The 22,680-nt window shown below is 43.4% G+C and overlaps 1 protein-coding gene across 4 annotated transcripts; it reads left to right on the forward strand.

Annotated features, from left to right (window-relative positions):
- Nucleotides 1-242: 242 nt before the first annotated feature.
- tnpo2b (transportin 2b) lies at nucleotides 243-16,975 on the forward strand. 4 transcript variants are annotated; one of them, XM_080847003.1, is made up of 26 exons: nucleotides 243-415; nucleotides 591-1,175; nucleotides 1,509-1,608; nucleotides 2,442-2,517; nucleotides 2,650-2,799; nucleotides 2,989-3,095; nucleotides 3,416-3,549; nucleotides 3,691-3,772; nucleotides 4,213-4,335; nucleotides 7,851-7,969; nucleotides 8,167-8,227; nucleotides 8,416-8,590; nucleotides 9,017-9,169; nucleotides 9,308-9,533; nucleotides 9,889-10,060; nucleotides 12,871-12,957; nucleotides 13,109-13,216; nucleotides 13,350-13,508; nucleotides 13,713-13,800; nucleotides 13,950-14,048; nucleotides 14,210-14,305; nucleotides 14,495-14,570; nucleotides 14,699-14,798; nucleotides 15,346-15,420; nucleotides 15,953-16,099; nucleotides 16,841-16,975. In XM_080847003.1, exons 3-25 carry the CDS (start codon nucleotides 1,510-1,512, stop codon nucleotides 16,058-16,060), a joined length of 2,673 nt encoding a protein of 890 aa, XP_080703129.1. In that variant the 5' UTR covers nucleotides 243-415; nucleotides 591-1,175; nucleotide 1,509; the 3' UTR covers nucleotides 16,061-16,099; nucleotides 16,841-16,975. The 4 variants fall into 4 exon arrangements, with proteins under 4 accessions (XP_080703129.1, XP_080703131.1, XP_080703130.1 ...); XM_080847005.1 differs by having other exon boundaries at nucleotides 643-1,175; XM_080847004.1 differs by lacking the exon at nucleotides 591-1,175.
- Nucleotides 16,976-22,680: the final 5,705 nt, after the last annotated feature.

The raw sequence follows: 22,680 nt of genomic DNA on the forward strand, positions 1-22,680 counted from the left end.
ACTGCCTGAAGAATTCGTCACACCCTACTATCTAGCAACACGTTTGTTTCACTTTTGTGACTTTGTCTCCATCTCCTGGTCATCATTCAATGTCCCTGCCACAAAGCTTGCCATGTGAGAGATACAGCCATCATTGATTGGGCAAACTCGAATTGGTGCGATTTACGGAAGCCGGGTAGGTTCAGAGACGATTATTGCAACTCACAACCCGCTTGCCTCAATCATACCTACGTATTAGAAGCTACAACCACCGGTGACTAAATAAGTCACAAATAAACACTGGTTTCAAACAAAGACAAGGCGATCAGAAACACTGAGAATCAGTAAATCATCTTTACAACCAGGAGCCATTTTACGACGAACGTATTAGTACGAAGATAAAGATATTAGTGATTTGACAAATCGGCGATATCAGGTAAGTGCCTCTTTGGCGGCACTTTCAACATCTCAACTAGCACTAGCTAGCTAGCTACTCAGCTAGCAATAGCCAAGCGAGAAAGATGTCACGATTGAAACAGACAGACAATGCAAACGACTATGATTCAAAATGCCTTCATGTTTCTTCTTGTCCTTGTCGTTTATGTTTACAGTTATGTCACTAACTCGACGTTGCTTTTTATCCTTTTCGGCAATTATAACCAGGCAGGCGTGTATTTGTTGTTAGCTAACGAAAACTGGGCCGTGTCGGCCTTGGACAGGCCAGGGAGTGTCGTGATGTCCATGCTTATGAGGAAGCCTGCTGAGAAACTACCTACCCGTAGATGGTTGAAATTGATATGCGTTGTTGTGTGCTTCTTATTTCCGTCGGACTGGTCCCGGTGACCCATTTGTTGTACTGATGATTCGACATTCTATGTCAGATAGAATGCAAGCTAAGTCTTAGTGCATCCTGCAAGCATTCGGTAACATTAGATACCAGATTGTACCCGGTTAGCTACAATAAGCTAGCTAGCTAACCAACGTTAGGTAGTTTATTTGTGCGCCCAACATACCAAGTTTGCTTGCAAACTATCTATGTCGTTTCGATTGTCTCTCGGGGCTGAGAGAACTGTAACGGATGCTAATAAGCGAGATCGGAGACGAAAATGTGGGGTCAGAGGTCTGATTTAGCCAAACTATTGCTGCTGGTTGACGACAATTCACGGTTTTCTGCTGCCAGATCCTGTCATTCATAAGTTAGTTAGCCACCAACGTCAACTCATTCTATTCTAATCTCACCTCACTGAGATCCAGCAGAAGTAACATTGACACCCCCCCCCCCCCCCCCCCCCAAACACACAGTCACACACACAGCGTTACCAAATGCAGTCATCAGTTGGTGTGTCTCTGCGTTTTATTCATCCTGATAGTTTTTGCCTGTTGCATCTCCTTAGTTCCCATTTCTTGTAGAGGCCTTGTGTAGTTCACTCATCCGTCCTTTTGGTTTTTGTGCTTTGCTTTGTGTGTGTGGGTCTGTGTGTGTGTCTCTTCCTATGTCTCCTCTTGTGCATGTGCATGCTGGTGCACAGGATGGAGTGGCAGCCAGACGAACAGGGTTTGCAGCAGGTGCTGCAGCTCTTGAAGGATTCGCAGTCTCCAGACACGGCCACACAGAGGGCTGTGCAAGAGGTATCCTTTAACAGTGCAGCATACGGACGAGCAGAGGGGTTAATGTTTATGAATATGATCATCTCAATGTGTACTAAGCGAGTGTGTACAGTGCAACATACGCACAAGCAGAGGGGTTAATGTTTATGAATATGATCATCTCAATGTGTACTAAGCGAGTGTGTACAGTGCAACATACGCACAAGCAGAGGGGTTAATGTTTATGAATATGATCATCTCAATGTGTACTAAGCGAGTGTGTACAGTGCAACATACGCACAAGCAGAGGGGTTAATGTTTATGAATATGATCATCTCAATGTGTACTAAGCGAGTGTGTACAGTGCAACATACGCACAAGCAGAGGGGTTAATGTATATGAATATGATCATCTCAATGTGTACTAAGCGAGTGTGTACAGTGCAACATACGCACAAGCAGAGGGGTTAATGTATATGAATATGATCATCTCAATTTGTACTAAGCGAGTGTGTACAGTGCAACATACGCACAAGCAGAGGGGTTAATGTTTATGAATATGATCATCTCAATGTGTACTAAGCGAGTGTGTACAGTGCAACATACGCACAAGCAGAGGGGTTAATGTATATGAATATGATCATCTCAATTTGTACTAAGCGAGTGTGTACAGTGCAACATACACACAAGCAGAGGACTTAATGTATATGAATATGATCATCTCAATGTGTACTAAGCGAGTGTGTACAGTGCAACATACACACAAGCAGAGGAGTTAATGTATATGAATATGATCATCTCAATGTGTACTAAGCGAGTGTGTAGAGACTGGTACATTATTCAGCGTGCAGCAGACTTCCTTGACCATGCTGTCAGAAACTTGAGCAACTGAACCAGTATCCTGACTTCAACAATTACCTGATCTTTGTCCTCACCAGTCTGAAGTCTGAAGGTAACCTTTTTTTTTTTTCATCCACACTGTCTGCTGTTTCTCAAGTCATCTCAGCAGAATGATGTACAACTTTGACAGTTAAAGTAGTCCCTTGTTGTAGTTTGTCCACTTCATTCCTTCTCTGCCTTTCAGACGAGCCAACTCGCTCTCTCAGTGGTCTGATCCTGAAGAACAATGTGAAGGCTCACTACCAGAACTTTCCACCGGCCGTGGCAGATTTCATCAAACGAGAGTGTCTGAACAACATTGGGGATCCGTCCCCACTCATCCGAGCCACTATTGGTAAGTGTGTGTGAAACAGTTGTATTATTTTTAGTGCGTGCGTATGATCCGTTACATTTCAGTCATTTTTTGAGTTGTGTTTGTATGATAAGTGAAAGCTTGTAGGCTAAGAGGTTTTTGAGTTGTGTTTGTATGAGAAGTGATGAGAAAGCTTTAACGTTAAGAGGTTTTTGCCTTTACATCTTTCAGGTATTCTGATCACCACCATCACCACCAAGGGGGAGCTGCAGACATGGCCTGAGCTGCTGCCGCAACTCTGCAACCTCCTCAACTCTGAGGACTACAATACCTGTGAGGTGAGAAACACGTGTGTGTGTGTGTGTGTGTGTGTGTGTGTGTGTGTGTGTGTGTGTGTGTGTGTGTGTGTGTGTGTGTGTGTGTGAGAGAGAGAGAGCACTACAATACCTGTGAGGTCAGACTTCAGCTCTCCTCTTGCCTTTTGCTCTGCTGTTTTGCTTCTGTAAATGCAAATGTTCTGTATGATCACACATACGATATTCATCCAAATCCATGGTATGGACAGTGATGTAGGGTTGTGTGTGTGGTGTTGCTGCCGTCTCTAGGTGCTAGCTGTGTATCTAACACTGAGGTTTGGTTTCTGACTGTCGCTGTGCAGGGCTCTTTCGGTGCGCTGCAAAAGATCTGTGAGGACTCCTCTGAGCTGCTGGACAGTGATGCACTCAACCGCCCCCTCACCATCATGATCCCCAAGTTCCTGCAGTTCTTTAAGCACTACAGCCCCAAGATCAGGTTTGTCTAGCACAGCAGCATTGGCAGGAAGATGATAAGCAAAAACAAATGAGTCTGTTCAACAATGTAAGTAAAGTTGTGTCAATAACACGAGAATGATTCTTTATATGCCTCTCTCTCTCTCTCTCTCTCTCCCCGCAGGTCTCATGCCGTTGCGTGCGTTAATCAGTTCATTATCAGCCGAGCACAGGCTCTCATGGACAACATCGACACCTTCATTGAGGTGAGAAGAACCTTACAGTCTCTCCCAGCTGCTGACTGTCTGTCTGGCTCCCTCTGCAACATCATGTGCCTCTGTGTCTGTAGAGTCTGTCTGTCTGGCTCCCTCTGCAACATCATGTTCCTCTGTGTCTGTAGAGTCTGTCTGTCTGGCTCCCTCTGCAACATCATGTTCCTCTGTGTCTGTAGAGTCTGTCTGTCTGGCTCCCTCTGCAACATCATGTGCCTCTGTGTCTGTAGAGTCTGTCTGTCTGGCTCCCTCTGCAACATCATGTTCCTCTGTGTCTGTAGAGTCTGTCTGATTGGCTCCCTCTGCAACATCATGTGCCTCTGTGTCTGTAGAGTCTGTCTGATTGGCTCCCTCTGCAACATCATGTTCCTCTGTGTCTGTAGAGTCTGTCTGTTTGGCTCCCTCTGCAACGTCATGTACCTCTGTGTTTGTAGAGTCTGTTTGCCTTGGCGGGTGACGAGGACTCTGAGGTGAGGAAGAACGTGTGCCGAGCCCTGGTGATGCTGCTGGAGGTGCGGATCGACAGGCTCATCCCCCAGATGCACAGCATCATCCAGGTGAGACGCCCACCTATGCCCATCTTCACCTATGCCCATCTTCACCTATGCCCATCTTCACCTATGCCCATCTTCACCTATGCCCATCTTCACCTATGCCCCTCACCTATGACACCCACCTACAGTGGGGAAAATAAGTATTTGAACCCCTACCGATTTCACAAGTTTGGCCACTTGCAAAGAAATGTGTGATCTAGAATTGTATTGGTAGGTGTATTTTAACAGTGAGAAACAGAATATCAACAAAAAAAAATCAGAAAACTGCATTTTATAACATTTATGACTTTATTTGCATTTGATGCAAAAATAAGTATTTGAACCCCCAAGCAAACAGCAAGAATGCTGGCTCACAATGACCAGTTATGTGCCCAAGAAGCACACAGATTAGTCCTCATTAGGTCTAACATGGTACACCTGATCTCAACTGGTGACGTTTATAAAAGAAACCTGTCCAAAGAAACATACTTCACACCTTCAACCTCACCACCATGGGCAAGACCAAAGAGTTGTCCAAGGACGTCAGAGATAAGATTGTAGACCTGCAAAAGGCTGGAATGTGCTACAAAACCATTGGCAAGCAGCTTGGTGAGAAGCAGACAACTATTGGTGCGATTATTCGTCAATGGAAGCAACACCAAACAAATGTTAATCGCTCTAGGTCTGGGGCTCCATGCAAGATATCCCCTCGTGCGGTATCAGTGATCATTCGAAAGGTGCAGAATAACCCAAGAACAGTGATGCCAACTCGTACGAATTGATCCGTACTAATACGAAAATGTGGTGGAAATACGGCGATACGAATATAATGACTCATTCATACGAATTTAGGGTCAACTTGCAATATTATTTATTGAATAGACTATTTGCGGTAACTCGAGAAATAAGCAAAAATGTGTCATGATTTGGCCTCCTGCTTACTAACGCGGAGGGCGCCATTTTTGTTTAAATTGAACGACGTGATACGTTTGTGCTGATTGGTCGATATTATAGCTGCAGCGACATGGAAACCAATAGGGGAGTTTGGTTCATTGTTATCTATTTAAGTGCGCACAGGCGATTGGGAATGTGTTTTATCGTTCTGAAGACTATTTACTTTTGACGTTGATGGATAAAGTTACCTTGTTGCATCTGCTCTTATTTTACAAATGGCCGTCACCAACATATTTGGGTACGTTTCTGCGATGTTTTCTTTTTTAATCAACTACTGCTCAGTAATATGGAACCCCAATCATTAAACTAATGATCAAGAATAAAACTTTCTTGACGCGAGCGATATATATTTTTTTAATACAAATACGAATGGTTAACGCAGAATTTTCATTCGAATAGAGGTATATTTCTGTCAAAAGAGTGAGCTAAATGAACAAACAAAAGACTGAAGTAGGAACAGACCGCATTTGTAGTTATTCCCGTGGCAAAAAACTGACACGAGCACCGCTGTCACTGCTCTTGTGGTCGTTGTCGAGCAGTACTTTCGTGGTCACGGTATTCCATCTAATCGAGCTCCTTTCTTACTTCGCTCAATTTGCCTTACTGAGTCTTTTCATTTAGCACAATCTTTCTGTTGTGGACGAACAAGTTCTCATTTTTTTCTCATTTCAAGTTTTTAAATATAGCATGCAAACTTTATAATCTAAAAAAATGGCTGGGAAAAATAGAAGAAGCCATTTCCTAGGAAACAGACTTTCTCCCAGAGTTAAACCATAGAATACACTTATATTAGTTAAAGTCCTGTGTCTACCAGTCATGCCTTTTGCACTATACAGTATTTCGGTCCACATTTAGCATTGCCCACAGTGGACTCTATGATGTAAAGACACACATGTCTTCCATTAAACAAAAAACAGCCAGCACCAAAGTCCAAGGGAATAAGAGTCTGCTGTCAATGGGTTTTGAGAACCAGTCCAGTGGCATGACCCTGACTGAGAAGGTCACCTGTTCAGCCTTGATTTGATTTTATAAGGGTTGCATTTTTTGTACAGAAGCTTATAAAATATGAGATACTTCCACCACATTATAAAAAGTTTGCCAAAATACACTATGACACAGCCAAATTCACGTGATGAAGACAAGATGCCTTCTCAAAAAGTGATCTTAAAGACTACAAATAAGTCTACATTTGTAGGCTGAATGCCAAAATATTGTTTCTTTTACAAGTACATATCAAACTTTTGCATGTGGAACCCATTACCACAGTACAGATTTCACTTAAGGAAAAATACTAATTTAGTGGGGAAAATACTAATTTTGGAACCATTGAGTACAGATTGGCACTCCACAATGTTGGCAATACTGCCAGAACTACACAGGGGGAGCTTGTGAATGATCTCAAGGCAGCTGGGACCACAGTCACCAAGAAAACCATTGGCAACACAACACGCCGTAATTTTTTGAAGTACTGCAGCACTCGCAAGGTCCCCCTACTCAAGGAAGCGCATGTACAGTGCCATTGCACACTTGAATGATTCAAAGGAGGATTGGGAGACAGAATGTGGTCAGATGATACCAGAATAAAGCTCTTTGGCATCAACTCGACTTGCCGTGTTTGACAGGGGGGGGAATGCTGAATATGACCCCAAGAGTACATCATACCCACCATCAGCATGGAGGTGGAAACATTATGCTTTGGGGCTGTTTCTCTGCCAAGGGTACAGGACGACTCCACCGCATCAAGGGGACTATGGATGGGGCCATGTAACGTGGAATATTGGGCTTGAACCTCATTCCCTCCCATTGAAAACGCAACCTTAAAGATTTGGAGAGGATCTGCAAAGAGGAGTGGACCAAAATCCCTCCTGAGATGTGTGTAAACCTGGTGACCAACTACAAGAAACGTCTGACGTCTGTGCTTGCCAACGAGGGTTATTCCACCAAGTACTAAGTAGTTTTTGTCAGTCAGTTTTGCTAGGGGTTCAAATACTTATATTTTGCATCAAATGCTAATAGTCATAAATGTTATAAAATGCATTTTTCTGGATTTTTGTGTGGATGATATTCTGTTTCTCACTGTTAATATACACCTACCATTACAATTATAGATCACACATTTCTTTGCAAGTGGCCAAACTTGTGAAATCGCCAGGGGTTCAAATACTTATTTTCCCCACTGTATACCCATCTTCACCTATACCCATCTTCACCTATGCCCATCTTCACCTATGCCCATCTTCACCTATGCCCATCTTCACCTATGCCCATCTTCACCTATGCCCATCTTCACCTATGCCCATCTTCACCTTTGCCCCTCACCTATGCCCATCTTCACCTTTCAACTCCTCCTCTGCCCAAAGAACCCAATGTTCTACCAGAGCAGGGGCGTCCCTCTCTACCTTTTAAGAAGCTCTTGAAGACTCAACTCTTCAGAGAACACCTCCTTTCCTAACTTGCACCTCCCCTCCTCTCCCTTCCTCTTCTTTCTTTTCTTTTCTAAATGTAACGAAATGTGCCCGAGTACTACCAAAACCTGCCCTCGTGAGTCATCTGCCCTGTGTGTTTTTCTCTGCTCCTCGTCTCAGTACATGCTCCAACGCACCCAGGACCCAGATGAGAACGTGGCTCTGGAGGCCTGTGAGTTCTGGCTCACGCTCGCTGAGCAGCCCATCTGTAAGGAGGCGCTGTCAGGTCACCTCGTCCAGTGAGTAAGCCTATGCGATGAGTATAAAAAGACTTAAGACTGTCTTCATTATTTGGTGACCCAAGTCAGTGTAAATTGTTGTTAGAGGTGGAATGTAAGTTTCAAAATAATCGATTCGATCTTCTAAAGATAAACAGATTTCCAAGGTGTCCAAGGTGGCTGGTTAAGTGACCTGTTTATGCTTTGTGCCTTGACAGACTCATCCCTATCCTCGTGAATGGAATGAAGTATTCTGAGATCGACATCATCCTTCTGAAGGTGAGCTGCAGACTAGCGCTGTCCGCTCTCATTCATGGTCTTCTGTCTGTGTCTAATGTTCCCTTGCAACCACTTCTTGACCTCTCTTCCTGTCTCTCTCTCTCTCTAACTTCCTGTCTTCTCTCTCTCCTTGTCCTGTCTCTCTTCCTGTCCTTCCTCGTTCACGTGTCTGATGTCTGCTCTCCTAGGGTGATGTGGAGGAGGAGGACGAGACGGTCCCAGACAGTGAGCAGGACATTAAGCCCCGCTTCCATAAGTCCCGCACCATCACCCTGCAGCATGAGGGAGGGGACGGGGAGGAGGGCGAGGACATCGACGAGGATGAAGACGACGACGATGACACGCTGTCCGACTGGAACCTGCGTAAGTCCTGAGACAGGCCAATCATCAGTGGGGACCTTACCTGTCCAGAACTAATGGGTTGGGAGTGGAACATGTATTTCTTCATTTCAAACTGGCAGTTCAGTTATATAGAAATATACCTTGGGTCTTGGTTCTCGGATTGTGTACCCCTCAGAAATGCCTTCATCAGGAGACGACCTGTTTAAGTTCTGGTCTGTTGCTGAAAAGGCGGTAGGATTATAAGCATAAGGCAAGGCTTGACATGTTCACCAATAACCCTTCCTTTGACCCGAGTCTTGTTTGTGTCCAATCTACATATAACATTGGTCTGTCTAAGTAGGACTGATTTTTGGAGGGGTCATTTATAGATTGCTAACAATTTGATGCCTTCAGTGTCTGGTCAACACCCTCCTGATGAGGCAAGACTGTGTTTCTCTGTGTGTGCAGGTAAATGCTCAGCGGCTGCCCTTGACGTGTTGGCCAATGTGTTCCGTGACGACCTGCTCCCTCACCTGCTGCCCCTGCTGAAGGGTCTGCTCTTCCACCCTGACTGGGTCGTCAAGGAATCTGGCATCCTGGTCCTGGGTGCCATCGCAGAGGGTAGGACGCGTGGTTCTCCTTCTGCAATTGTTGACCTCCGCTCACGCTGACACCACACTAACACCACCAGGGGTGGCAAGGAATTTATTTTTATTTTCATTTTCAATGAGTTGATGACCGTCTGCTGTGTTCCAATAGGTTGTATGCAGGGTATGGTGCCGTACCTGCCGGAGTTGATTCCCCACCTGATCCAGAGTCTGTGTGATAAGAAGGCCCTGGTGCGCTCCATCGCCTGCTGGACGCTTAGCCGCTACGCCCACTGGGTGGTCAGCCAGCCTCCGGATGCCAGTCTCAAGCCCCTCATGACCGAGCTGCTCAAGCGCATCTTGGACGGGAACAAGAGGGTGCAAGAGGCCGCCTGCAGGTGTGTGGTGTTTGTGTGTGTCTATGAGTGTGAGGTTGTGTGTGTGTGGTTGTGTGTGTTTGATTGATTGTGTGTCTGCGTGCGTGCGTTTCCATTAAAGGGGGTGCACATGTTGGTGTCACTGCAGACCCTGACTAAGTCAGCCTTGTAAGGCTTATGTTTCGAATAGTTTTCTTCAAAAGTGAAATACAAGTTTGATATGGTGTTGGATAGTGTATGAAATGGAATTGTCAGTACAGTTTTGAATTCAAAATGCCTGGTTGTGGCTTGTCTATGGGTTATGATTATCATTATTTCGTGAAATGACCTTAATGAACCCAAAAACAGATGATACACACCCACTGGTCTGTTTCAGTGCGTTCGCCACCCTAGAGGAGGAAGCCTGCACAGAACTGGTCCCCTACCTCAGCTTCATCCTGGACACGCTGGTGTTCGCCTTCGGGAAGTACCAGCACAAGAACCTCCTCATCCTCTACGACGCCATCGGAACGCTGGCTGACTCCGTGGGCCACCATCTCAACCAGCCGGTGAGACCACGCTACAGACCTGCTCACTCTGTGAAACTCCTCCGCTGTTCTTCAGCTGTCTCCCTCTGTCCTCTCTCCCCAAACGTCCTGTTGCCAGCTCTGTTCGATGTTAGGGTTACAGCCTCATCTTGGAATTATTTAGATTATCACCTCGTTTTTCGATTTCCAAACGGGGAATTTCAGAACTTCAGAAACACATTACATTTGACTGAGGCCAAGCAAAGTTATAAGATGCAGGTTTTTGGTGACAAATTCGTAAGCTACAAAGATTAAATGAGTGTGTTGGGGTCATTCCACGCCAAACGGGACAATTTAAGGAAATTTCCCACTCAACTGTCTCAGATTTGGCTGAAAAAATTCAAGGATGTTCATACTCTTCTAAATAGGTATAGTGCCAAATATTAGCTCTCTACTCCCAATAGTTTTGTCACAAAAAGATGTTTTATGGGGGAGGGGCTGCCTGAACTTAAGACGCTTTTTTAGAAGCGTTTTCTGAAGAGCCATTTTCAAATTGCTATAACTAGAAAAGTATTTAAGCTAGCGCCTTCAAACTTTCTAGGCTTAAAATCTTATACCATTACTTGAATATGGACTTCCAAGGGTGTGGCTTGGGTGATCATAGTATTCGGGGTGCTTGAATTTACACGAAAATGTATCTGTAGACATGCGTGACTGTATGAGCTATGAAACTAGCGATTTAAAAAAAGTTTCAATTATGGTTGCAAATATATATACGACTGTATAGAGCACAAAACTAGACTGTCGTAATTGTTTTGTGGACGGTACAGCACGGATCGATGTCTCCAAAGCAAGTGCTGTCATTCACAGATATCAAACGTAATTCGTGGATAATAAAGTTATCTGTACACATGCATGGAGTCAGGCTAGTCCTAGCAAGCTACCATATAATCCAATGAAGTGGTGGCATACGCGCTAATTGTAACCTAAAACTACCGTTTGAAAGCTTCAGTTAAGACCTACAATACTATGCATAGTTCGTGTAGCACATTTCAGATCAAACCGAGTCATTATAAACATATAAAAAGTTGTGTAGATAGCTTTATTCATGTAAAATATTCCTCGCTTCAAGCAGCCATTTTTAAAAAAAAAATCCCGAGCTGGTTTCGCTGTGTGCTCTGGGATAGCCCTTGGAGGAGCAAGGTAGCTCTCCGATCAGCTTAAAAACGAGGGCCATACACCACTTAATCTTACCCCTTAATCTTGATCAAATTGGGTATTGAGACACCACTAGCTCTCACATGAACGCGCAACTTCAAGGGTAAGGGGAAAGATAAGGGATAAGGGGAAGTATTGAGATTGGGCCTTGATATTATACACAGATTTTTACACACAAACGCAGTTTAAGCTCTGTGTCATAAACGTACCTTTTGTTAGTTGTTACCATTGAATATGCCTCCATAGGCCATTGAATGCTTGGCGTGTAAAAAAAAATCCCATATTTATGAAAACATATTTTGAGAAAACAAGGCAGAACGCCATCACAAATTTTTGATATGTTAATTAAGCAGTATAGCACTCGTGGGAGTGGGGTAGGTAAGGGATAATCCCACGGGTGGTGTTCGGCCGTAGCCACCGAGGCCCCACGAGTGCTATATTGCTTTTATAAAACTACAAATGTTCAGTCAACAAATGAACATTTCAACACAAAGTTATTGATTAAAAATGGTTTATTTCACCATTGTTTCTCCGCAACAAAAAATAGTTCTATTGTCAACGTCTTGGTTTGGATTTTTAAGAATTTAGAATTAACGGTTATCATCAACGCGAATATTTCATGGCGGAGTGATTTATTATTAGCTGTGAAAAGTTAGCTGTTGGTATGTTGACGGATAATCCAACTCATGGAACTTCTCTCGTCCAATCAGAAACAGCTAAATAACACTATAGAACCAAATTGTTCTATAAGAACATATATCTAATCTTTCCAAAAAAAATTGTTTCATGTTGGTAAATGCAGTAATTTTTTTTAATAGCATGCCAAAAATTTCACTAAATGGGTTTTCATCCATTCCAAGTTAAATATCTTCCAGACCATTTATCACATAAGGATAGTTTTTAAATACAATATACTAAGCATACATAGGAAGGTCTGTGTATAATATCAAGTCTCTAGCTTTATCATTGAGATTTCAACAGGCCCTCAAAGATACTGCAACAAAGCGTAGAGTACAATTTCCGCGCAAATTCAAGCACCCCGAATACTATGATATACCCAAGTCAGCTACCTTGGAAGTCCATCATCTTCAAGTAATGGTATCAGATTTTAAGCCTAGAAAGTTTGAAGGAGCTAGCTTAAATACTTTTCTAGTAATAGCAATTTGAAAATGGCTCTTCAGAATACGCTGCTAAAAAAGCGTCTGAAGTACAGGCAGCCCCTCCCCCATAAAACACCTTTTTGTGACAAAACTATTGGGAGTAGAGAGCTGATATTTTGGACTATACCTAATAAGAAGTGTATAAACAACAGCTTAATCTGAGACGGTCGAGTGGGAGCCATTGTCCTGTTTGGTGTGTAATACCCGTAGTCTTATGTTACCTAAGTTAGTTCACTCTCTAATTTTAGACAAACTATGAGTCTACTATCTCACACAATCTAGCTGTCTCAGTTTTTAGACTGTGGCCCTAGTTCTGGGACAATCTCCAGTGTGACAACTCACATGTGTGACATCTACTCTGCTCTCCCCTACATCCAAAATAGCACTTGACTAATTGTTACCATAATGAAAGAGAGAGAGAAGTTAATGTATGCAATTCTTCATTTGAGTTTCTCTATCACTCCTTGTCTGCAGGAATACATCCAGAAGCTGATGCCCCCCCTCATTCAGAAGTGGAATGAGTTGAAGGACGAAGATAAGGATCTCTTCCCTCTGCTGGAGGTGAGATGATCTGCCTGGACGTGGGCACTGGTGTCTGGGGCTGAGTTGCTCTGCTAAAGCAGATGATGTGTCTTCCACCTGTGTAATGTTTGGCTAAAGCAGATCATGTGTCCTCCACCTGTGTAATGTTTGTGTCTCTCCTGCCCCCTAGTGTCTGTCGTCTGTGGCCACAGCGTTGCAGAGCGGCTTCCTCCCCTACTGTGAGCCTGTGTATCAGCGTTGTGTTACGCTGGTGCAGAAGACTCTGGCCCAGGCTATGGTGAGTGTGCAAACCCATGACTAAAGCATGTCTGTGTTTTTCTCAATGGAACATTTTGACATGAGAAGGCATCACATTCCCCTATTGTTGTACTCACACCTGTGCCCCGCCCCTGATTGGGTTGTGTCTTCAGATGTACAGCCAGCAGCCCGACCAGTACGAAGCCCCTGATAAGGACTTCATGATCGTGGCCCTGGACCTGCTTAGTGGGCTGGCTGAGGGCCTGGGGGGCCACGTGGACCAGCTGGTCTCCCGGAGCAACATCATGACCCTGCTCTTCCAGTGCATGCAGGTGAGATAGGGCTTAGAACATCATGACCCTGCTCTTCCAGTGCATGCAGGTGAGATAGGGCTTAGAACATCATGACCCTGCTCTTTCATTGCATGCAGGTGGGACACGTCTTTAAGGAGGGCCATCTGACTTGGTGTGTGTGAATACTCTGACGTCTCTGTTCTTCTTCAATGTGACATTTGTGTTCTTGTGTTGCACACATAGGATACCATGCCGGAGGTGAGGCAGAGCTCCTTTGCTTTGCTTGGTGACCTGACCAAGGCCTGCTTCCCTCACGTCAAGCCTTGCATTGGTACGTCTATCTCTGTCTCTCTTTCTGTGTCTCTCTCTCTCTCTCTCTTTCTCTCTAACACAGAGGTCATCTGTAGCACCCTTTTATTTGGGTCTATCTCCTCATTAAATCTTCTGTGTGTGTCTGTGACTGTGTCTGTGTTCCCCCAGCTGAGTTTATGCCCATCCTGGGGACTAATCTTAATCCAGAGTATATCTCCGTGTGCAACAACGCCACCTGGGCCATTGGAGAGATCTGCATGCAGATGGGTGAGTGAGAGCATTGCCTTGACAACCACTGCATCATTTCAGAGGCATGTTTGGAAGCATAAGGATAATAATTAGGTGGAGCACCGTATCAGTTGATGGTGTTTGATGCTGACCTGATGTGGTGATGACTAATGTGGGTGTTGTTGTTGTTGTTGTGTCAGGTGTGGAGATGCAGCCTTACGTGGCTCTGGTCCTCACTCCTCTTGTGGAAATCATCAATAGACCCAATACTCCCAAGACCCTCCTGGAAAACACTGGTAGGACACAGTACTGTTGACACGGTTTTGTCATGTTTAAAAGGTGTTTGGTCATGTTAAAAAGTGTTTGACTCAGAACTGTTGATCCTGTTTGGTCATGTTAAAAAGGTGTTTGGTCCTGTTAAAAGGTTTTGGTCATTTTAAAAGGTGCTTTGTCATTGGTGTTTGACTCCCTCTATCTTTCAACAGCCATCACCATTGGCCGCTTGGGCTACGTGTGCCCACAGGAAGTCGCTCCTATGTTGCAGCAGTTCATACGGCCCTGGTGAGCATCTGACATGCATACATACTGAAACATAAACACACATACACCCCCACACACATACATTAATACACTGTAGAGAAGGAGGTCCCTTACAGATGATGTTCTATTTCTCTCGTGTGTTTCTGTAGGTGCACATCATTACGTAACATCCGGGACAACGAGGAGAAGGACTCCGCCTTCCGGGGGATCTGCGTTATGATTGGTGTGAACCCAGGAGGGGTGGTGCAGGTGAGGGCACTGGCACAGACTGGCACAGACTGGCACAGACTGGCGGGTTCAATAACTGAACTGACCTGGAACCCTCTCACTTGCTACAGCTTCATGCTTAAGTAGAACAACGATTCCACAGTCTTCTAGGTCCATCTAGAGCCTAGAGGCTCAGCTTAATGTTAATTACATAGATCTTTGCTAATAAGCTCCACACCTACACAACTAGGTTGTCAAAAAGGACTAAATTATTGTATTATTTATTTACAGATCAGATTCATAAATACACAATTTCACAAATACAATTACTGAAAGTGGACCCTACCCCCTTAAAAATCTGTACTGACGATATATAACATGTGTATCTGTGTTTTACTGAGTATTTGTTTTGTATTTCTTGAAACTGGAACATATCACAGATGGATTATCTGAACCCTCACTTATCACTCAGTCTCTCACACATTTATACAATCACACGCACAAATGTTGCAACTTTTTGTTTTCATATGTAATGTATGCTAACAAAGCTGCCATGAGTGAACACAAAAACTGTACTGTTGATTTTCAGGATTTTATTTTCTTCTGCGATGCGGTGGCTTCCTGGGTCAGCCCTAAAGACGACCTGAGGGACATGTTCTATAAGGTACCACATCTATATCATGTAGATCTAATGTTCTATGAGGTACCACATCTATATCATGTAGATCTAATGTTCTATAAGGTACCACATCTATATGCATGTAGATATAATGTTTTATAAGGTAACACGTCTATATGCATGTAGATATAATGTTTTATAAGGTAACACGTCTATATCATGTAGATATAATGTTCTATAAGGTAACACACCATCAGTACTCGGGGATATTTGAACGTTTGGGATTAACTGATGCAGCCTAATGGATTGTGATTAGTTTTGCTTGTGTGATGTTAGCTTCTGTAGGTTATTAGTGCATACACAATATTTGATTTACAGACATTTAATTTGTTTCACACATTGTTCAGGATGTAAAACCCCTGTGTGTGTGTGTGTGTGTGTGTGTGTGTGTGTGTGTGTGTGTGTGTGTGTGTGTGTGTGTGTGTGTGTGTGTGTGTGTGTGTGTGTGTGTGTGTGTGTGTGTGTGTGTGTGTGTGTGTGTGTGTGTGTGTGTGTGTGTGTGTGTGTGTGTGTGTAGATCCTTCACAGCTTTAAGGAGCAGGTGGGAGAGGAGAACTGGCAGCAGTTCTCTGAGCAGTTCCCTCCCATCCTGAAGGAGAGGCTGGCTGCATGCTATGGTGTCTAGATGCTCTCTTACCCTGCCGGCACGGGACGCTTGTGTCAGGTACATGTGTAGAGTTGATCATTTATATTTATATTGTATATTTCATTCAGAGTGACACATGTGAAGGGTTTCTCATCTGAGTGATTTATGCAATGGTCATGTCATTGAGGTTAATGCAGGGTATCCTAAATATTTAAAATCTATTCCAATGTAGCCTTACCTATTTTACAATTCAAGAGCATTTTCTTTGCTAAATGTGTTCCTCTTTTTTTTAACACAAATACCTCATTCCCACTCACTCTGAAAGTAATTTATTTATGACTATATTACAGTTGTGTAAATCCAACCGTTAATAAATGGTTGTCATGACGACCTAGTAACATAAACGGTAAATGGTTGACATGGCGACCTAGTAACATTAATGGTAAATGGTTGACATGACGACCTAGTAACATAAAAGTAAATGGTCATCCATTCCAGTGATATCAGAGTGAACCCTTAAAGCCCCATTACTTTAACAACAGTTGGGAACTATTAAGATGGTTCCCTAAGCTAGATATGGCTCCAGTAATTCATAACTAAGTTAGCTGGCATGAGACCTGGCTTGTTTTCCACGTCTCACGGAGGTTCACACTCCGAGCATCCTGCTTAATCTAGTCAAGTGGGATTCCATGACACCCGTGACTATCGTTATTGAAGACTGAGAGGGAATGAAGATGTATTATCCAGCCCTTGTTGTTTTCCTTGATACGTTAATGGAGATGTACATTTACTAACACTTAACTTCTTTCCTATTTTTAGATTTAACCTTTAGGAGGGTTACCGGGGGAAACTCATCCATCTGTGTATTGCACTGCCCTGATTGTGGGGGAGAGGGACGTGATTGGCCGCTCCACCTGACGGACAGACCCCACACCCTATGTGTGTCCATGTGGGTGGGTGGGTGGGAGGGGGGAGGGGACTCCTCTAGATAACTGTGGAAAGCACCCATTATGGGGAACTAAAACGTAGGGAAAGACTAAAAGTAGGGAAAGAAGACAGGAAAATAAAGAGAGAGAGGGAGGGAGGGAGGTTAAGGCAAGCTTGTTTAAAAATAAAAGTATATCAGCCTGTGCTGGGATGGAACACAACACAGCAAATACAAACACTTTTTAATCTGAGGCAACAACAAAACATGAGACGACACGTCAGATCTAAATCTCGGGATAAAGTACAGAAACACATACATATATCCTTTAGATGACGCGCTCAGATCACAATCTTGGGATAAAAACACACGTATATATCCTTTAGGCCTTAACGCATCACATTGACTGTACATGCGTTCAAAACCAGGCCAACAGAATCAAGCATAGAGACTTGCAATAAGAAGTATCATGCAGTGGGGGGCGCTGTCTTAATGTTAAACTAATTCTGTTGCATGGGAGAGACTTGCCGTGGGGTGTAGGTGTGTTTTGTACTTGTGTGTGTACACACAATTACATGCATATGGAAGGGCAGAAAGAGAGAAAGATGTGTTGTATTGTCTCTTCTTTTTCGGAAGGAACTGAAGTAAGTAAGTTAGTACGGAGGGAGGGAGGGAGGGGGATTCAAGGGCTCGGTTTGAGGACACCTCATCATTTGGACTTTGGACTGCTTCACCACGGTCTCTTCTCCTTCTTTCTTTCTATCTTCTCTCTGTCTGCACATCAACCAGGAGCTCATTAGTTCCTCTGGCCCTCTGGGATTCACCACGCCATGAGGGCTTAGTTCTCTCCCTGTCCAGCGCTAGTGAGAATACTGTAACTCTCTTCTCTTCTCCAGACCATATGCATTAGCAGCAACTGCACCATCACTTCTAAGGGTCTAGCTACATATTGAGGGGGGGAGGGAGGTGGTACCGCTGTCACATCATGTCACATGTTCTTTGTGCATCAGTGTTTTGACTTGTGCCTGTGGCGTCTAACCAGTTTTAAGTGTTTTTTGCTTTGTATCGTTAGGTTTTTACTTTTTTTCCTTTTGTTGTTGTTGTGTTATTATGGGATATGTATTGTTTTAAGGTACTTGACTCCTACACCCCTTGTCTCCTAGCGACCTGTAAACTGTGACCAACTGTGTGTGTGCGTGTGTGTGTGTGTGTGTGCGTGCGTGCGTGCGTGCGTGCGTGCGAGAAAGCGAGATGCATTAATAGTACGGGAAAAAAAGAAAGGTGAGAGCATGATTTGTGCAAATATATTTGTATCGATACCTATTGATGCCATAAGGACATTTGGTATAGTGACTGTCACCATGGTGATTAAAATCGAACATAGTTTTACTCAATTCATTTTTTTATTATTAATATTTTTTTTTGCTGCTACTGTAAATTTTTCTGCAAGTGAATAAAATATCACAATACTTAACTAAACAAATCCATGAGTAATCTGATGGTTTACCATTATGCACTTTTTAATTTTATTTTCTATGTTGTTGTTTTTTTGGTTTTTGCAAATTTACTTAAAGGTGATAACAGGATAGTCCACCATTTTTTGCCTTGTTTGTTTTGTATGGTGTAAGATGTGAACTGTCTGTGTTTGCTGGGGAAAACAAGTCAAATTAAAAGCCCTGTTAGACAGACTCCATGCTTTGTACATTTCTGTGATGAAGCATCAGCTCTCAATACAATCAGACTTTTCTCTCAACAGACGAAATAAAAACAATTTTCTACCAAGAACAATGGAATTCTATTTTTAATTGTTTAAAAAAAAAAATGTTTTTATAAATCATTCAAATCAGTTTTTCATTTCAAGAACCATGTGATCCATTTTCTATCATGAACAATGATCTTCTGATAGGGACTGTGAGCAGAGGTTTGATTCCTCAATGCATAGGTGGTTAACAGGAAATATAATTTAAAAATATACAACTTTGTTTCCATCAGTCATCTATAGATATTAGCATTGACTCCTTGGTCACATATGATGAATAGATGTATTGGTGTGGAATGACCCATAGGCAACATCCTTCAGTAGCTTTACAGCACATAGAATCACCAAGCCTCTAGTTTGAGGACCTAAATAATCACCACTTCAACCACTGCATTGAATAGAATGATAGCTGTAGGTGTGGATGTGTGCCTTCATCTGTTTGCATGTTCCCAAGTGACTCATCTTCATGTAGCACTCTGTGGCTGAGCAGACAGAGCCCCTGTTCCTGCTGAACTGAGCCAGTTAGAAACACTGATTGTCGGCACAGCAGGCACAGGCGTCGTGTCAACAGATTCAGAAAATAAGCACTTGGACATCCAACAACACACTGCCATGGAACACCAATCAGCCTCTCCCACAACCTATTGGGTCATACTAAGACCATCTCTTCACGAGGTTTAAATTACTTATGAAACCGTTTTAAAGAAGACCACAGATAGTTCTTCCTCAGTAGTGGCAATTTCGTCAAAGCCAAACTGAGGGGAGGACTGAGAAATCTGCACAGGACAACATATCAGGCCAGTGCCTTTGGATTCAGGAGGACTAACTAAAACTACCTCAAAATGTTCCCAGACAGATCTTTCTCTCCTCTGCTTAGTCTCTTTAGTGTAATTATAGAAGTTTAAGAGCAAAAACAGTAGAGCTGAATAGTTTGATTTGAAAACACTTTGTTTTCTGTATATTGTGCATGTGAAATAGATGGTCTTGGAGCTCCCTTTTCAAAACATTCATTTTGAGACCAGGACACACTACACCTGTCTTTCAAAGCAATGGAGTAATCCCTTTACTGTCAGTCTGTAGAGCATGAGACCTTGAAACAGCGTAAAGTGACTCTTTCCACTTCAAGAGAGGCTTGCAATGCTCTGGATTGACTCTGCTGCAGTACTGAATCTAGTTCTGTGTCTGTAGTTGTGTCTGTAGCTGTAGTAGTTGTGTCTACTCCAGGTCTGTAGCTGAATGAGGTCTTGGGATACTGGAACTTAACCACTGTGAACAGGTAGAGGACAGACTGCTCACATGCAAGGTAAATTCCAATGCCTCCATGACCTAAATGCTAATATTTTAGGGTACCGTGTGTGTGTGAGAGAGGAGGTGTAGAGGCCTACAGTACACTGTGTGTGTGTGTGTATGTGAGAGAGAGGAGGTGTAGAGGCCTACAGTACACTGTGTGTGTGTATGTGAGAGAGAGAGGAGGTGTAGAGGCCTACAGTACACTGTGTGTGTGTTTGTGAGAGAGAGGAGGTGTAGAGGCCTACAGTACACTGTGTGTGTGTGTGTGTGTGAGAGAGAGGAGGTGTAGAGGCCTACAGTACACTGTGTGTGTGTATGTGAGAGAGAGAGGAGGTGTAGAGGCCTACAGTACACTGTGTGTGTGTTTGTGAGAGAGAGGAGGTGTAGAGGCCTACAGTACACTGTGTGTGTGTGTGTGTGTGAGAGAGAGGAGGTGTAGAGGCCTACAGTACACTGTGTGTGTGTATGTGAGAGAGAGAGGAGGTGTAGAGGCCTACAGTACACTGTGTGTGTGTATGTGAGAGAGAGGAGGTGTAGAGGCCTACAGTACACTGTGTGTGTGTGTATGTGAGAGAGAGGAGGTGTAGAGGCCTACGGTACACTGTGTGTGTGTATGTGAGAGAGAGAGGAGGTGTAGAGGCCTACAGTACACTGTGTGTGTGTGTGTGTGTGTGTGTGTGTGTGAGAGAGAGAGAGGAGGTGTAGAGGCCTACAGTACACTGTGTGTGTGTATGTGTTGCCCAGGTCAGGTCTTCTTCTTGACTTCTTGAGGAGGCGGTGTAGGCCAAATGTGTGACACAAATGTCTTTTGAAAGGAGCCGGTGTAGGCCAAAGGCTGTATTGCATTACCTATATGGTCTCTGTAAAGAGTGTATGTTGTATAAATGTCTCTCACTAATTCTCTCTAAAGTGTGTTCTTGGATCAGATGGGAGGATTCTTCCACTGGCAGAAAGGCCCATTCTAAGAACCCAACAGAAATGGTTCTCCAAAAGGAGGTTGAAGAAACTCCTAAATGAGTTCCAGAGCATATGGTTGGCGACGGCGCAGCGCCCTTACGGGAAGGCAGTGGCAGACCGTTATAGTTGCTGACGTCACACCAGCCACTGGAAATCCCTGGCAATGTGATTCAGTCCTTACAGTCCATTAAAAATCACCATGCCAGGAATCCCATTGGCCAGAGACACAGAGCGTTGGATTTCAATTCCATTTCAATTAAATGGTATTATTATGTAGCGACATTAACAATAGACATTGTCTCAAAGTGCTTTACAGAGCTTGGGATGTGTTGAGAGAGTCAGTCAAATGTCTTTCTCTGACCCTCCCTACTTTACTCTCTTTGAATTTTCCTCTGGGCTGGTGCTTTATAAATAGGATATAAATGACAGCTTTCCATCTTTCCGAACAGTCAGTCATGGAACTACTGAGGAAGTCCTCTTTGATCTTTGATCCCCTTCTGGGAAAAGTCTCTCACATCCGCTCAAAGGTATCAAAATTATTTTTACTTACTCTGCAAGCTACTCAGAGACTGTACAGATAAAAATTGATTGACAGAATTGACACACAAACATCTGCCTGAGGATGAGTTTGCGTGCCAATGTATTCTTAACCATCACTGTTTTTTCGAGACAGACATTATATAGCCTGCACATCTTCAGATAAAGATACAGTATACTGAATATAAAATTGCTGAGGTCCCTTTAACTAGCATAGAGAGTACGTTACAATTAAATCAAACATTTTCCATGACTAGCTTGAAAAGTAACCTTGACTGTGCTCTTGAGATTTTAATGTATGTTAAGGCACAGGTTGCAAAAGTGATGAAAGGATCGAGTCTGGAATTATCATCGATAGAGTATATGAGTAGTCTATAACTAACACATGAGGGTCTTTACCTCGACGCACCGATGAACCCTGACACTGCTAGAACACAAAACAATTGTAAATATGATAGCCCCACTAACAACAATACTGGTACAATTATTCTATTTCCACGCCTTAACTGTTAGCTTACCATTAAATTGTGGAACTTAAAATTCACATGTATTTAAAAGAGTAGGAGGCAAGACTTTCAGAAAGAGAGGACACGTACCTTTGAACAGCCTGAATTTGCGGACCTAAATGCAATCCGAAGTTTGTTAAAGAAAAACTTCTCAACTCCAGCTCATAGTGTTCCTGCCTCTTAAATGTGGAAGCAGTCAAGGTTACGCTACGTGATGGGCTCGAGGACTCCAGACTGGAATTCCTTTGGAAACGTCAGACGCGTCGTCCCCTCTGCTTTCGCTGTCGAAGACGTGTGATGCATTCCTACGCGACACACCAAATTAGTATATCGCACCTCTCATAAAACGGGTGGTTCCCGGGGCGTATTAAATCATAGACTCCTTCAGCAGTTATCGGTGCAATTTGATGAAGTCAGGCTTAATTTAGTTCCAGAATGTGTCTGAAACATGACCGATAAGGTGTATGCAGGGAAAACTAGTTTGTTAAGGCAACCACATAGCCACTGCTACGTGGAGATATTTATTTACCCTCATGTCAATTATTGTTTGTAAGCATGGGTAGACTGAGAGTTGGACTCATTGTGGCCTCAGTTTTATGAGTGTGATTGTTTTTCTGAAATCATATAATGATCTTGGAAACCATAGTGGATTGATTTGTCACACATGCCAATTAAACACACTTAG

This window comes from Sprattus sprattus, assembly GCF_963457725.1.
Source record: "Sprattus sprattus genome assembly, chromosome: 1".
Lineage (NCBI taxonomy): Eukaryota > Metazoa > Chordata > Actinopteri > Clupeiformes > Clupeidae > Sprattus > Sprattus sprattus.

What these genes read in the sequence shown, in the direction of transcription:
- tnpo2b (XM_080847002.1), top strand. Translation starts at nt 1,489, where the DNA reads ATGTGCATGCTGGTGCACAGGATGGAGTGGCAGCCAGACGAACAGGGT. An exon ending in ACATCGACACCTTCATTGAG is followed by an intron (nt 3,773 to 4,212) that starts GTGAGAAGAACC and finishes CTGTGTTTGTAG; the next exon opens with AGTCTGTTTGCCTTGGCGGG. An exon ending in AGATGCACAGCATCATCCAG is followed by an intron (nt 4,336 to 7,850) that starts GTGAGACGCCCA and finishes TCCTCGTCTCAG; the next exon opens with TACATGCTCCAACGCACCCA.